This window comes from Lonchura striata, chromosome 5, assembly GCF_050655825.1.
Source record: "Lonchura striata isolate lonStrDom1 chromosome 5, ASM5065582v1, whole genome shotgun sequence".
Taxonomy (NCBI): domain Eukaryota; kingdom Metazoa; phylum Chordata; class Aves; order Passeriformes; family Estrildidae; genus Lonchura; species Lonchura striata.
Window position 1 is genome coordinate 22,143,514 of NC_140707.1, and position 13,092 is coordinate 22,156,605.

A 13,092-nucleotide genomic window follows, 5' to 3' on the forward strand; every position below is an offset into this window, starting at 1 on the left:
TAGTGCTAGAATTTAGTTGGATGTTTTTGTGGACTTTTAGAACGATTTGAAAGCAGAAATGTACCCCAGTATTAGATGTATTTTAGTCTTAAAGTTTAGTGTAGATCAGCTGACACATTCCTTTTAAGAATTGAATGTCTGTCATATTTCCTTTATTTTATAAGTAGAGAGTGAAATATTCTATAGTAATTCTTTCCCAGCTGATAAAAATTTACAATGGCTGACTCTTCCTCCACTCTATGTATTTCATAACATAAACTAAATTTAGCAAACTTGTTATTTATCCTGTGGTTTCTAGCAGCTGCTTTTGATTCCCTGTCCACATCTTTGAAGTAATGCTCATCACAAAACATCCAGTATTAACTAAAACAGTTTCTTTCTTATATTGCCTAAGTATTAATACAAAATAACCCAAAGTAAAAACCAAAAAAAACGGAGTGCAGCAGGATGTTGGTTCTCATAATGCCATTCCTGGCTGTGTTGTAAAGAATGCATATTTTTCAGATGAACTTGCTGTGGTGAAATTTATTCTATGACTGCATTGTTTATAGCAAAACTTCCTGTTTCTTTCTGAAACCCAAAGAGAATAATTGAACGTGCCCTGTTCCATGGTCATTAGACAAGAATCCAGCACGTGGACAATCTGTAATGAAACCTAAGCTCACAGAGCATTGGCCTATGACAGTAATATTGATTTAACCATTCAGATGCTTGCTTAATTAAATAATCTATGGAACATCGTGGCCAGGACTTGAAATCTAGACAGTGCTTTGCACAGATAAATACAGTTCAGTTTTCCCTTAACTGAATGATGTAACTTACTGAGGCAAAAAGGAAGATTAAATTTCAGAAAAACCACAAAACCACTTCTTTCCAAGCAGCCTTCACCAGGTAAACCTTGCTGATAGATGAGACTGGTCAGAATTCAGCCAGAGCAGCAGATGAGATGTTTGGCTTGGCAGAATCATCTTCACAAAAAAAAAAAAAAAAACCAAAAAAAAAACCCAAACAAAAAAAAAATTGAATCAACCACTTGGAAGTTTCTGTGGTTAATTAAACTGGGAATTGAAAAGAAACTGATTTCTCAGCCTGTGAATTCTACAAGAGAACCATCAAACCTTTTTGGAACCTTCTGCGTAATAACACAAACCCTTTAGACACAATTGAGTCTGAGAAGACTCAAGGGAAGACTTAAGTCAAGAAGCTTCAGTTGTTTTGGTTCCCTTCATCCCTGCTTCAGTTGTTTGTTACAGGATAATTTGTAAATAAATACTACCAGAAGTGTAAGGAGTTTGTACTCACATGGAATACATAAGTGATACCATGATAACCTAGGGTGCAAGATTAATATAGCAGCTGTAAAAACTACACAGTCTGCAGGAAAAAAATATTGTCCTTGCTATCTCTGATAGTCCTGGATTCAGTGTAGCCTCTTGGCAGTTGCCTGTCATAACAAGTTTTCCAGAGGAAAGCACAGGCTCTAGTAATCAATCAGCTGATGGGCTATTTGCAACTTCTTACCCCTGGACAGAAAACAGAATGCTGTTTTCTTTGGTGGCATCATCCTTTGCATTGTTGCACTTCTGACTGACCCAGAACTTATTACCTGCATGGGTGCTGGTCAGTTTGATTAGCAATCAGCTCTGAAAAAGGTGTGATAATAGAAAAAAAATATTGTTGTTAACGTTAATCTGATAAATACTCCATATCTGTAGGCACAAGTAAGCTGAACACACTCCATTGAACAGGGGAATGGGACTCACTTGGTGCTGTGTGATTGCAGGTGATACAGCTTTGCCATGGAGTCCTTCATGAGTTGTTCTGGTTTAGGATGCTAGTCTCACTTATTTGTCCCAGTAACGTTTGCTAAAGATAAATAAGGATGTCTTCTTCATCTGGGTTTAAAATGAAATGTTAGACAAACGTTAGTTTGACTTTAAGAGCAGAATAAATTGGATTGTGGGTAGGCAGTTCAATTAACAGTGACAAAGCTGCTGTCATTTCGAGGCATCCTGAGCATGTTGCAGAGCAGTTCTATGTGCAGGGTTTCTCTCCCACCTCAAGTTCCTACATGAGTGTAAACAAATCTGAGATACTGCTCTGGTTCTTGGTCCTTCCAGCTCTTGTGTTTCCAGCACGTGCTTGGCTGTATCCATGTTTCTGTCTGGCTTAAGGTGTTATTTAGATACTTTAGCAAACAGAGCTGGGTTGATTTCCATGTGCCTGCAGGAATTAGGAGGAGGAGAGTAACTCAAAGTATCTCTATTTCCGTTCCTCTCACAGTGCCTTCAAAGTTTGTTTTTTTTTAGAGGGGCTGGGAGGATGTGGAGGTTTGTGATGTCCCATTGCTGTATTTGAATTGCTTCTGTGGACTTGAAACCTCATAGGTTTGAAATCCACTTGAATTGTCATTGATTTGGAAAAAACCTTGCTCTATCAACCAAAAAAAAAAAAAAAAAAAAAAAAAAAAAAAAAAAGAGAAAAGAAAAAAAGACTAAGTTTATTTTTTCTGGCAGCTGAAGCCAGAAGCTGTTGAGCAGCCAAAGGGTGTTCAGAAGAATCATAACTTACATCCTTACATCTACAGAATTCACCCATAAAACTCATCTTCTCTGTGTTTGTAGCTTTATTAATCATAAAAAAGTGTATCTTTGTATACATATACATGCATACTGTAACATGTTTAGTTTCTGTGTGGTGTACACAGTTTGCTAAAATGAGGTTCTTATTTCTAACAGCAATTTCTGCATGTTACCACTTAGCAGACAAGGACTTGATTTAATACTTTTGACTCAGCAGATACTTCTAGTGACCTCAGTTGTGTTTCTTACCAGTTATGCAGTTAGAATTTATATTAAAAATGTTTGGAAGAGCACCACAGATAGAATCTTTCTTAAAAAATGTCAACTCAGATAATTTAGGAACATAATGGTCAATTTGTACATTGCTTTGCACTTGGAAAGAAATTTGCCCTCTCTTCCCAACCCCACCATCAACAAATTAGAGGATGATTTATGCCAGCAATTGAGCCTGTGCAACTGCATTTCTTGCATTGCAGAGAATCTGCTCAGTGAGATCAGCACAACACCCCAAACATTTGTTTATAACAATCTTATTACAAGATTGTCTCATGCTTGTGTGCTGTCTCAAGCATGTGTGTGTGTTAAAACATTGCAATCACAAATATAGGATTAAATACATCATTCTGGGAAATGGACATAAGTAATAATTCACAGCTCTCCTGTTTCCTGCCATTCACATTCTCTTCCTCTCTCTGCACTCCCCTGCAAAAAGAGGAAAAAGAACTTGTAAAAATCCCAAACCATAAAATGGCAGATTCACAACATTCACAGATATTTCCTGAGTCAGGGGAAAAACTGCCAACAAAATGATTGTGCTTCAAAAAGTTGTGATTTTTTAGCTTGAACTGGAGAATTGGTGATCCTGCTGTGCTAAGGCATGTGCTGCTCTATGAGTCACTGATATTTGGGTTTTACCAGAGAGTGAGAACACTCAGTTCAGTTGTACCTGTTTTGTGTGGGAAATCTGACCCCTCTTTGGATAGTAAATGAGCATATTCTTCCTAAAATGAAGTTTAATATTTTTTTGTTAGTCTCCCAAATGCTAAATTTGTTCTGGAAGTTTCTTCATATACTCAATGCCTCAAAGCACATTTTGTGTAAAGAAAAAACCACCAATTTTAAAAGCAATGTTCAGTATGTTGCATCATTGTCTTCCTGAATCTACTGTAAAATGGCTGTTGTGACATCCTTATTTCCCTTCTAGTCTGGTGTAAAGGCCAGATTTCAGATAATTTTCTATATAAGCAACAAACTTGTATTTTAATGTCCTTTTATACATTTAAGGTCCTCTTTAGACCAGAATTTAAAGTTAAGATGAGAACAGTTGTACAGAGGAAATCATATTTCCATCTTAATAACTCTGGCAATAATTTCTCCTGCCCTGTTCATCCCCTGCCTCGTGCATTTGCACACACATCCCCAAGCTGAACTCATGCTTTTGCAGGGTACAAAAACTTGTGTTGGGTAAAGGTCACCTTGTCCTCTTAACTCCTGTGTTGTTGAACAGAGGCCCCAAGTTCAGCTCTCAGGACAAGGAGATGCTATCTTTTAAGCAGAGGCATTTCTTTGTCAGTAGAGATCAGATTCAGCTGACTTTCAAACAGTAGTATAATACTAGTTCAGCAATTCACTGGAGGTCTTTTCAATGCATTTCCCCATATGCAATTCAAAGGGATTAACTGTTTTAATTAGCCAAAACAATCTGTGTGTGTAAAATTTTGCCTTGGTGTATGCCTACATATGCTGTTCTGTATTATTAATAAAAAAATACATTACAGCAAGTTAAAATAGGGCATGAATTACAGCATTCTTAGGTTTGAGTTTTGCCATTTGTTCTGCATGTGCATCATAGGCATCTGCAGTTTTCTCACCTTAGTTTAGGTGAGTGAAGTTAGAAAGGGTGGAATTCATGGATCAAGCTAGCTGCCTTTGGGAAAATTCAGAATTGTTTAGTAAACTTGAAGCTCTGAAATGATGTTTGCTTCTGCATAGTTCTTGCTAAGGACCTGGTACTGCAGTTCTTTCCCATTCCTCAGTGCTGAGGTTACCACAGTAAAAGCAGTTTTTAATGCTATTGATTATTGCCTCGTGGGATCTCAGCAGGGCAACTTGGTGGCATCACCTTGCACTTCCCAGATCCTCTGGAACATGCACATCCTATTCCAGAGAGACACTTTGGCTGGAAAGCTGCACTGAAATGTGCAAAGTGTGCGTGTGAGGCTACTGTGGTTCCAAAGTGCTTTCAATGTTTTTATGTGACAATCCATATCAACACCTTCTAGAGGTTTTCAAAGTGTATTAAGTGGACAACATCTAAATAGATTGTGGTGGTGTCAGTTTTGTGTAGTGCTGGAAGGTGCATTGCAAACCTTTCCTATCACATTTGTACTCTGAAGTGTCAGTAGTATACAGGGAGTGAACAAGCTGACCTGTCATAAAAGCTTGAGATTATTCTATTTGATAAGTTTATGATCTTCATGTCATTTTCTGTCTTTGATCCTTATCGTTTTAGTTGATAGGCTCCTTACTGTGCATTGCTACAGTGTATTACCCCCATTTTGAAATAATTAAGATAATGGCTTTGATGCTGGTTGAATTTTTTCCAGTGTAGGTTGAGCTGCAGTGGTGTGGCTCTGTGCACACAGGCAAACCACAAAGCAGATCTGTTCACCTGTGCTTTTAGCTCAGTACACCAGATTGCAGCCAGGCTGCAGAGTTGACTTCTGGCAGCAGGCAGCTTAGTTTATTTTAACTTTGCTACATGTGTTAGAATTTATTGGGTACATGCATTTATATACTCTGACTAGTAAATAAAATTAATTGATGCTGAATGTTTTTTGGCCTTTGATTGTTAATAAAGCAGTTAAGCGTGTATTTGGCTGCAAGTAAGACAAACAGGGACCAAATCACATAAGGAGAAAGGGATCTGTCCCAATTGAGTAATTGGCATAAGATTACTAAAGTAAACTCCAAATAATTTTTCCTAAAATAAGAAATTTAACATGGTCTCTGAATCTTTGCTGGGCAGTTAGTAGAAAAACAGCAGGATTGGTGAACTTGGCATCATTTCAATGCAAAATTTTGCGTAGGACAAACTGTTTTTGACATAATGAAGTACTAGAGTGCAAGTTTTGGAATGAGAGTTCATTCTCTTTCAAAGGGTGAACGAATTGTTAAAGCACAACTCTAACTTCAGTTTCTGCTCACATTTTATTTCCTTTGAGTTTCAAATAATGCCTGCCAGCTTCCACCCCCAGAACAGCACAGCAACACATCTAAGGCCTCGTGTTTCTTTTAACTTTTCTATTAGTACCTCAGTTTAAATTGATTTTTCTCCCTATGACATGAGGATAAGCCTAATTTTTCTCTGCTCAACATGATTCAGAACTGGCATTCCAGATTCTGAAGCCTAGGGTGAAAAAATAGGAGAAGAAGGGTGGCACATTTGTTCTGCATGTGTATCGTTCATGTGTGCTGTAATTCAGTTGCATGTTGATGGAGCAAATGATAATGCTGCACTCAGTAGTAGGGAGAATTTTTTTTGAATCATATTGGTAGGTCCTTTTGATCTTTCATAATTGACTTTGGTTCCTAATGTTGATTTTGGCTAGATGTTTATCTTTAAATTAAATGTCAATATTAGAAGCAGAGCTGACATCTTATAATAATGCTATTGTTGTGGCAAAATTAGGTTTATAAAAGTTCAAGAGGAAACCTTAAAGTTTGAAGGCTAGATCATGGCAAGTAATATCTGTGTTTGATAAAAGAAGATAAGGTTAATACTAGTAAAGTTGTTTTTTAAAGCTTCATTTGTTTTTTGGCTGCCACATCTGTTGCCTTTAAATGAGTTGCAGTTCTTCACTGAAGTAGCACAAAATCAGTCACCCTTTTCTTCTGCAAGCTTTAACATAATTTTTTAAGCAGAAGTTGAGACTTTCATGAGAATGCCTGGTTTTGTCCTGATTTACCCCATGCAACATTGAAACACATCCAGTGTCAGCCAGATGTGGCTTACAGGAGGTGTAATTTCATGGAAGTGAGTGGGAAGCAGAGAGATGTTCCATAGTCCACTGCCACTCAATGGGAAACTTGGAGTGTGAGGTCAGCCTTGATCAAACATCAGGTAACCCATAAATGTTTTAAATTACATATAAATGTACGTCAAATGAAAATAATTCATAGCTGTGAGTACCTGTTTTCTTGTTACAGGCATGATGCAGTTATTCATTTAATATTTATTTAATATAAATTTCACTGTTGAGCAAGTATTTTGCTCTTGATCGACTTCCATTTATTTGAGGGAAATATGCAATATTTTATCATCATAACTATCTTTTGTTTAATACCTTTTCTTCTAATACTGAGCTGTCAAACTCTTCTCTCGTTACTTGCTGAAATGCTGCAAACTGTGCTCAGCTTTGCACTTTTTTCTAAATGTAGAGGGATTTTAAGAGCAAAAGGACACTGATTAAACAAAGCAATACCTTACTTAATGTGTATAAACCCCACAAGTATTCAATTTTAACTACAATGTTTGAGAAAGTATTAAACCTTTTTCTAGGATCTGGGACATCATGCCTGATGTGCTGCTGACTGCAGTTTTCAGTTACCTTCCTAATTTTAACATGTTCCAATAATAAGGGTGAATTTGTCTGGTTTGGGCTTGATGCCATGTACATCCCTTGGCTAACCTGAGGAACAAATTGTTTTCAGAAAACAAGGAAACAAATAAATAGCAGAGTGATGATGAACAGTGATGATCACAGTTAATTTTTCTAAACTGTTGGTTATCAGTCTGGGATCAAAGCTGGTTTAATGTATTTGTTAATTCAGCTGCTTTTATTGAACAAGTTCATAAACTGTGGAGTGATGCTGTTAGTTTAATTGGCTGGTTATTGCATATTTTAATTTACCCCATCACTTGAGGTCACAAATATGTTCAGGGGCTGCTTCTCCTATAAGAGAAGAAAAGCCAACAGTTGCAATAGGTGCACTCTCTAGTTCTGTACTCTCATTTCTGTAGGAACCTGTGAAACTGATTATTGTATCATTCTGGGAGTTGTGTATATATATATATATATACACATGCATGTATTTTAGTGTAGATATGGGTGTGAATATTAGTTAAAATACATGAAAACATTTGCATTTAAATATATATATTGGTGTGCTTTAAGTGTACTGAACACACACACACACTTTTTTGGCCAATCTCTTAAGAGACCACTTTATAGCTATAGAGCCAAGGTAAGCAAAATCATATTACATCCTATGACCTTCAAAAGAGGTTTCACCATTTTCTACGTTTGTTCATCAAATATTATTATTGCAGAAAAAGAGAGGGGGGGAAAAAATAGAGCAAGTAAATAAATAAAACACCCTGTTGTAAAACCAGGTAAGATGTTTCTGTTCAAACTTATGATACATTTTCTACCATGTTCTACCTATACAATAAATAATTTCTTGTTTAATTATATTTTAATTTTTCAAGGATTTAACTTTTTAGTTAAAATTGGTTATCTTAATTTTGCCTATGCATTTTTTTGATCTCAGGTGACATAAATGTTAACATTCAGTATTGTCACATTGCATGTACGTTTTTGTGATGATTTGCAACATCCAGGAAATTTTCTTGGGAGAACTGCTCTAAGGACATAAGTCAGCCATACTTTACAGATCTCTGCATAATATTCTTCTTATAACTTTAGAAACCAAGTCAGGATGCAGAAGAAAAGAGGATTCTGGATGTGACAGGCAAGGAGCAGGACCCTGATGGGCTTTGGTCATGTCTAAGTACAGGGGACTGAATATTTTAGGCATTGTGAAATCGTGTATAACCACAGGTCATGCACTTCTTTGATACAGTTAGATCAGTCTCTGCTACCTACTCTGTAGCCTATGGAAAAGTCTTTTTCAGGACTTTATTAATTGGGTGGTAAAAAAGAAAAAGTATTCATTTGCCTTCTCAAGGCACAGGTATTTCTGGATGAGATTTTAGATGCTTATCACCTGTTAAACTAAATGGATTGTTAAGCATCTGGAACACTGGTTTGCTCTCTAGTGGTACATTTTTCTAAATTCAGCTGTTCTTAAATTTTGCCTATTTCAAATAAATAAAAAGATAAAAATGGAAGGGAAAAAATTAATATTTTTCAATATTAATTAACCAAGGCAAATTCAGGGAAGGGCAACAGAGCTGGGAAAGGATCTGGAGCACAAGTCGAGAGGGAGCTGGGGATGTTTGGCCTGAGGAAAAGGAGGCTCGGATGGGACTTTGCCACTCTACAACTCCATGGAAGGTGGTTGTAGGCAGGTGGGCATCAGTCCCTTCCCTCAGGCAATGAGTGACAGGATGAGAGGACACAGCCTCAAGGGGAGGTTCAGGTTGGATATCAGGAGGAATTTCTTCACAGAAAGGGTGATCAGACTCTGGAATGGGCTGCCCAGGGAGGTGCTGGTGTCACCATCCCTGGAGGTGTTCCAGAAGAAGCTGGACATGGCACCCAGTGCTGTGGTCTAATTGGCAGAGTTGTGTTCACCCATAGGCTGAACTCAGTCATCTCAGAGGTCTTCTCCAACCCAAATGATTCTGTGGCTCTGTGATTCTGTAATTTAAATTCACCTTTCAATCTATGTATCCTTAGCAAGCTTACCATACCATCCATTTATTCTTAGGGAAGCTGTAAACTGAATGCTGCATATAGGAAATAAAAAGTTATTGTAATAAGCCCGCGACATAACAAACTCTTTCATTTTGTTATTTTTTTATTAGACAATATTTTTTCCATAGATGGAAAAAGGGATAAAGATGGAATGTATGTGTGTGTGTCTTGACCAGAAGTGTAAATACAATCACATTTGTGGCTTTACTGCTTTGTAATTACTTTTGGTACAGAATGCTTATGCTGTTAATACTTTGCTTGAAAAGTAGGTTAAAAGTCATGTGTTTGAAATGATTATCTACTTAGTCTAGTGACTCCTAATAATGTGCCTGTGTGCCTGTCAGAATGCTGAGCTGGGGAAGAAACACAGCAGTCACATTGCATTTTTCTGTAAATCTTTTATGAAGTAGGAGAGAGTGGTTTAAGAGTGTAAATGCTTTATCAATCAGTATTGTGCTGCTGTCATGCTCCAAAAGCTTTAAATCTAATTATGAATTAATTCAAGACTTGGTCTGAAGTTGTGTGGATTTTATTAGAAAGGTCTTGTATGGAAAGCTCCTCCCTGTCTGAGCCGTCCTGAGGTTTCATAATCTTAGTACCATGTGAATATGGAGGACCTTCCATGTTCCCTTGTCTTTAGGAATGTGGAATGTGTTTTAATTTCATTTTTCCTAATGTCAGAGCCCACAGTTTGTCAGAGATCCAGAAACTGTTGTCTTTATGCCTAGAACTCATACTTGCTCTTTAGAATGACTGGTACAGTAAACTTCTGCTGATAATTAAAACATTTGGGGATTTTGGGGGGCAGAGGGAGGGAACTGTAGTTCCTGTAAAAGCTCTTGCTGTCAGCATTAAAATTGATCAAAATTAATGAACCTGTGTGGGATGTGTGACTGCTGAGTTATTGGGTCTCTCTATTTGTGAATCACAATTTTTTTTAGAAATGAGGTGCAGACTTAACCAAACAAGTACAATGTGAATGAATTGCTTGACATTTAGGGAAAATGTACTGTACAAAGCCAAGTGTTCATACAGTGTTTGGTTTTATTTTGGTGTGAAAGTGTTATACTGTATTAACCAAGGTATTCTGATTAAAACCCAAGTACTCCCATTTTATATAATTTTAACTTGAATTCTGGATTGTGGGTTAGCATCTGCCTAAAGAAACTGTACATTCTGAACTGAGATTGTGAAATAAAGCTCATGAACTTGTAGCATTCCTGGCATTTAAGAACATTTTTATCAGATTTCATCCATTTAGGAGAAATATTGGATTTTTTTTTTTAGGGAACTGAAATGATGAGTAGTAATGTGACAGGAATAGAAGGCAGATATTTCATGTTGTCATATGAAAATGGACAAAATTTTTCTCGTGTTCCTAATTAAGATAATAGAGTGATTTTTGCTTGGAAGAATGCTTGGTCAGAGGAACAAATAAAAGAAATTTGGTGGGTGGTGCGGCATTGGAGAGAATTACATCTGGCAATTGGAAAGCAAGGACATTCTGTCATCTGAAAACTTAATTTGTCAAAGAATGTATGGAATTCTAGAAATGAAAATATTTAGTGACATCTTCAGTTTTGGCTATGAATAATAATAAACTATTTGTGATTGAATAAGTTCTGGCAAGAAGGTTATAGCCACTTGCACAATATCATGAGCAACTGCAAGTTTATCTGCACTGCTGTTCTCTCTTTTTTTTTTTTTTTTTTTTTTTTTTTTGTAACCTTAGTGGTTCCTAAGTGTGAGGGATTTTTTTGCGAAATCTGAACCAATTTGCTGGTGAAGAAATTTCTTTAAATTCCAAATTCACTAGGTCAGGCTGGAGATGACATTACAGATAATTTCAGCTGTAATGATAGTGAGAATTCTAGAAGAAATTGAATGATATTAATATGAGGAGGACAACCAAACATTCTTTTGTGAAATGAATGACTTCTATATTTGGAGAGATTGTAAATCAGCTAACACTTTTATGTGGAAGGATCCTGTTCTGTCATCCAGTTTACTATCTAAAATGGGCCACAGGGAGTATTTAATGTGGAACAATGTCCTGTGAAACTGCTGCCTTAGGAGAGCTTTAGTTTAGGTACATTGGTGCATGACTTCCCAGGGTGAGTTTTAATAAACTGAATTAATCTAGAACCTTTAGGGATTTGAGGCAGCCATCGGAGTGTGCTCCTGTTACTTGATTTTGTTACCAGTTTCAAATAATGCAGTACTTTTCTGAAGCTCTGAGAAACATTAACTTTTGGTAAAAATGCTAACATTTTGGTTTGAGTTTTCTTCCTGCTTATTAATTGAAGTGTTTCTGTTTTCAAGGGAACTAAAGAAATTGAAGGTGAAGAAGAGTCTGGTTTAATTCAGCCTGCAGAAGTATTTGCTCCTAAAAGTCTGGTGCTGGTGTCCAGACTAGATTATCCAGAAATTTTCAGGGTAAAGAACTTACAATTGCTATTTACAATATATCAGCAGAAGAATCTGGTTTAAATGAGTAACAATGACAGTACTTTTGATTTTAAATGTCTCACTGAAGATTGATCTGGGAATTTAAAAGTAGCTTTAGATTGAACTAGCTAAAGTTCAATATCTGTGACAGTAAATAGCCCCTGTAGGTTAAAGTAGTGCCTTTTTACCCTCCAAGCACTTTTAAAATTACACTGGAGTGGATTTCTCTGGGCTCAGAGTACTCTCTAATGAAAGAAGTTATTAGGAAAAAAACAGACAATATTTGACTAACTATATAATGGTAAATTAACAGTGAAAATCTAATTCTCCTCCATATATAAAGTAAAATGTCCAAGACTCTTCCAGACCAAATTAAGATACATGACCAAGATTTAGGACCTTGGATTACTTTCAGCTGGTGAAATATGACTTATCTGAGATAAATGAAAAGCTTAAATTTCTATGAACCTAATACATATTAACAGAAACAAAGTTCAGTTTACAGATCAAGGGAGGAAATCATTCAGCAGTTGTCTTTAGACATTAAGGATGACTGCTCCATGTGAGATTAAAAGTCCTTGTAGCCCAGAGTTTTGTCTCTCGTAGTGGACCATGGCAAATGCAAAGCAGAGTGTGTAACAATAGCACAGGCTGTAGGAATAATTCTACAAAATGTTTTCCTCATTCAACGTGAATAATAGTCAAGTGACATCCTGAACCAGAGGTGTTGTTTCTGTGGGTTTTTCTAAAATTAGTTTACTTTCTTAGCATTCATATTTTACAACAACCCATGGCACAAAGTTTCACTATTTAACTATGTGTGATATGAAAAGTTACTGTTGGAATTATTTCTAAGAAGAGAACTACTAAAATATTTGCTGATTTATCAAAGTTACAGCAGTTAAAAGGCAAGAGATGCTGTGGAACAATTATTACCTTTTGTCCAAAGGCTTCTTAAAATGTCACATTGATCTGGATTAAATTATTAGTAAAAATACTAAAGCTGTATCTGTGATTTCTCAATCAAAATTTGATCAATTAATAAAATATGTGGAAATATTAATGTACCATTAATATAAAATATATTTACATAGATCAAATAAAGAATGTAAGTTAAAAAACATGGAATTGTTAGTGATTGATGCTGGTCTTAAAATGAGCTTCAGAATCTCATTGATTAATCAGTGTTGTATTCTGGAAACCAGTCAGGTTTAAGTCCTTCAGAGTTCAAAGCACATATATGAAGCTTGTTGATTTTTATAATTTTTAACAGTAACTTGTAATAAAGCACTTCTTATATAACAAACAAAGCAAAAAAACCATTATATCTAGAATTTCTCTAAAAAAACCCATAAAGCCCTTGCTAGTAGCCAGTAGCCGTTTTCATTTTTAAAAATGAA

General features: G+C 36.2%; 1 protein-coding gene across 5 annotated transcripts in view; it reads left to right on the forward strand.

The window, feature by feature from the left end:
• SBF2 (SET binding factor 2) overlaps positions 1-13,092 on the forward strand; it is a 230,197-nt gene that overhangs the window by 99,100 nt on the left and 118,005 nt on the right. For all 5 annotated transcript variants that reach the window (XM_021529470.4, XM_085580076.1, XM_021529472.4 and 2 more), the window contains exon 4: positions 11,567-11,680. In XM_021529470.4, the coding sequence (XP_021385145.3) occupies positions 11,567-11,680 (114 nt within the window). The remainder of the gene's footprint in view (positions 1-11,566; positions 11,681-13,092) is intronic.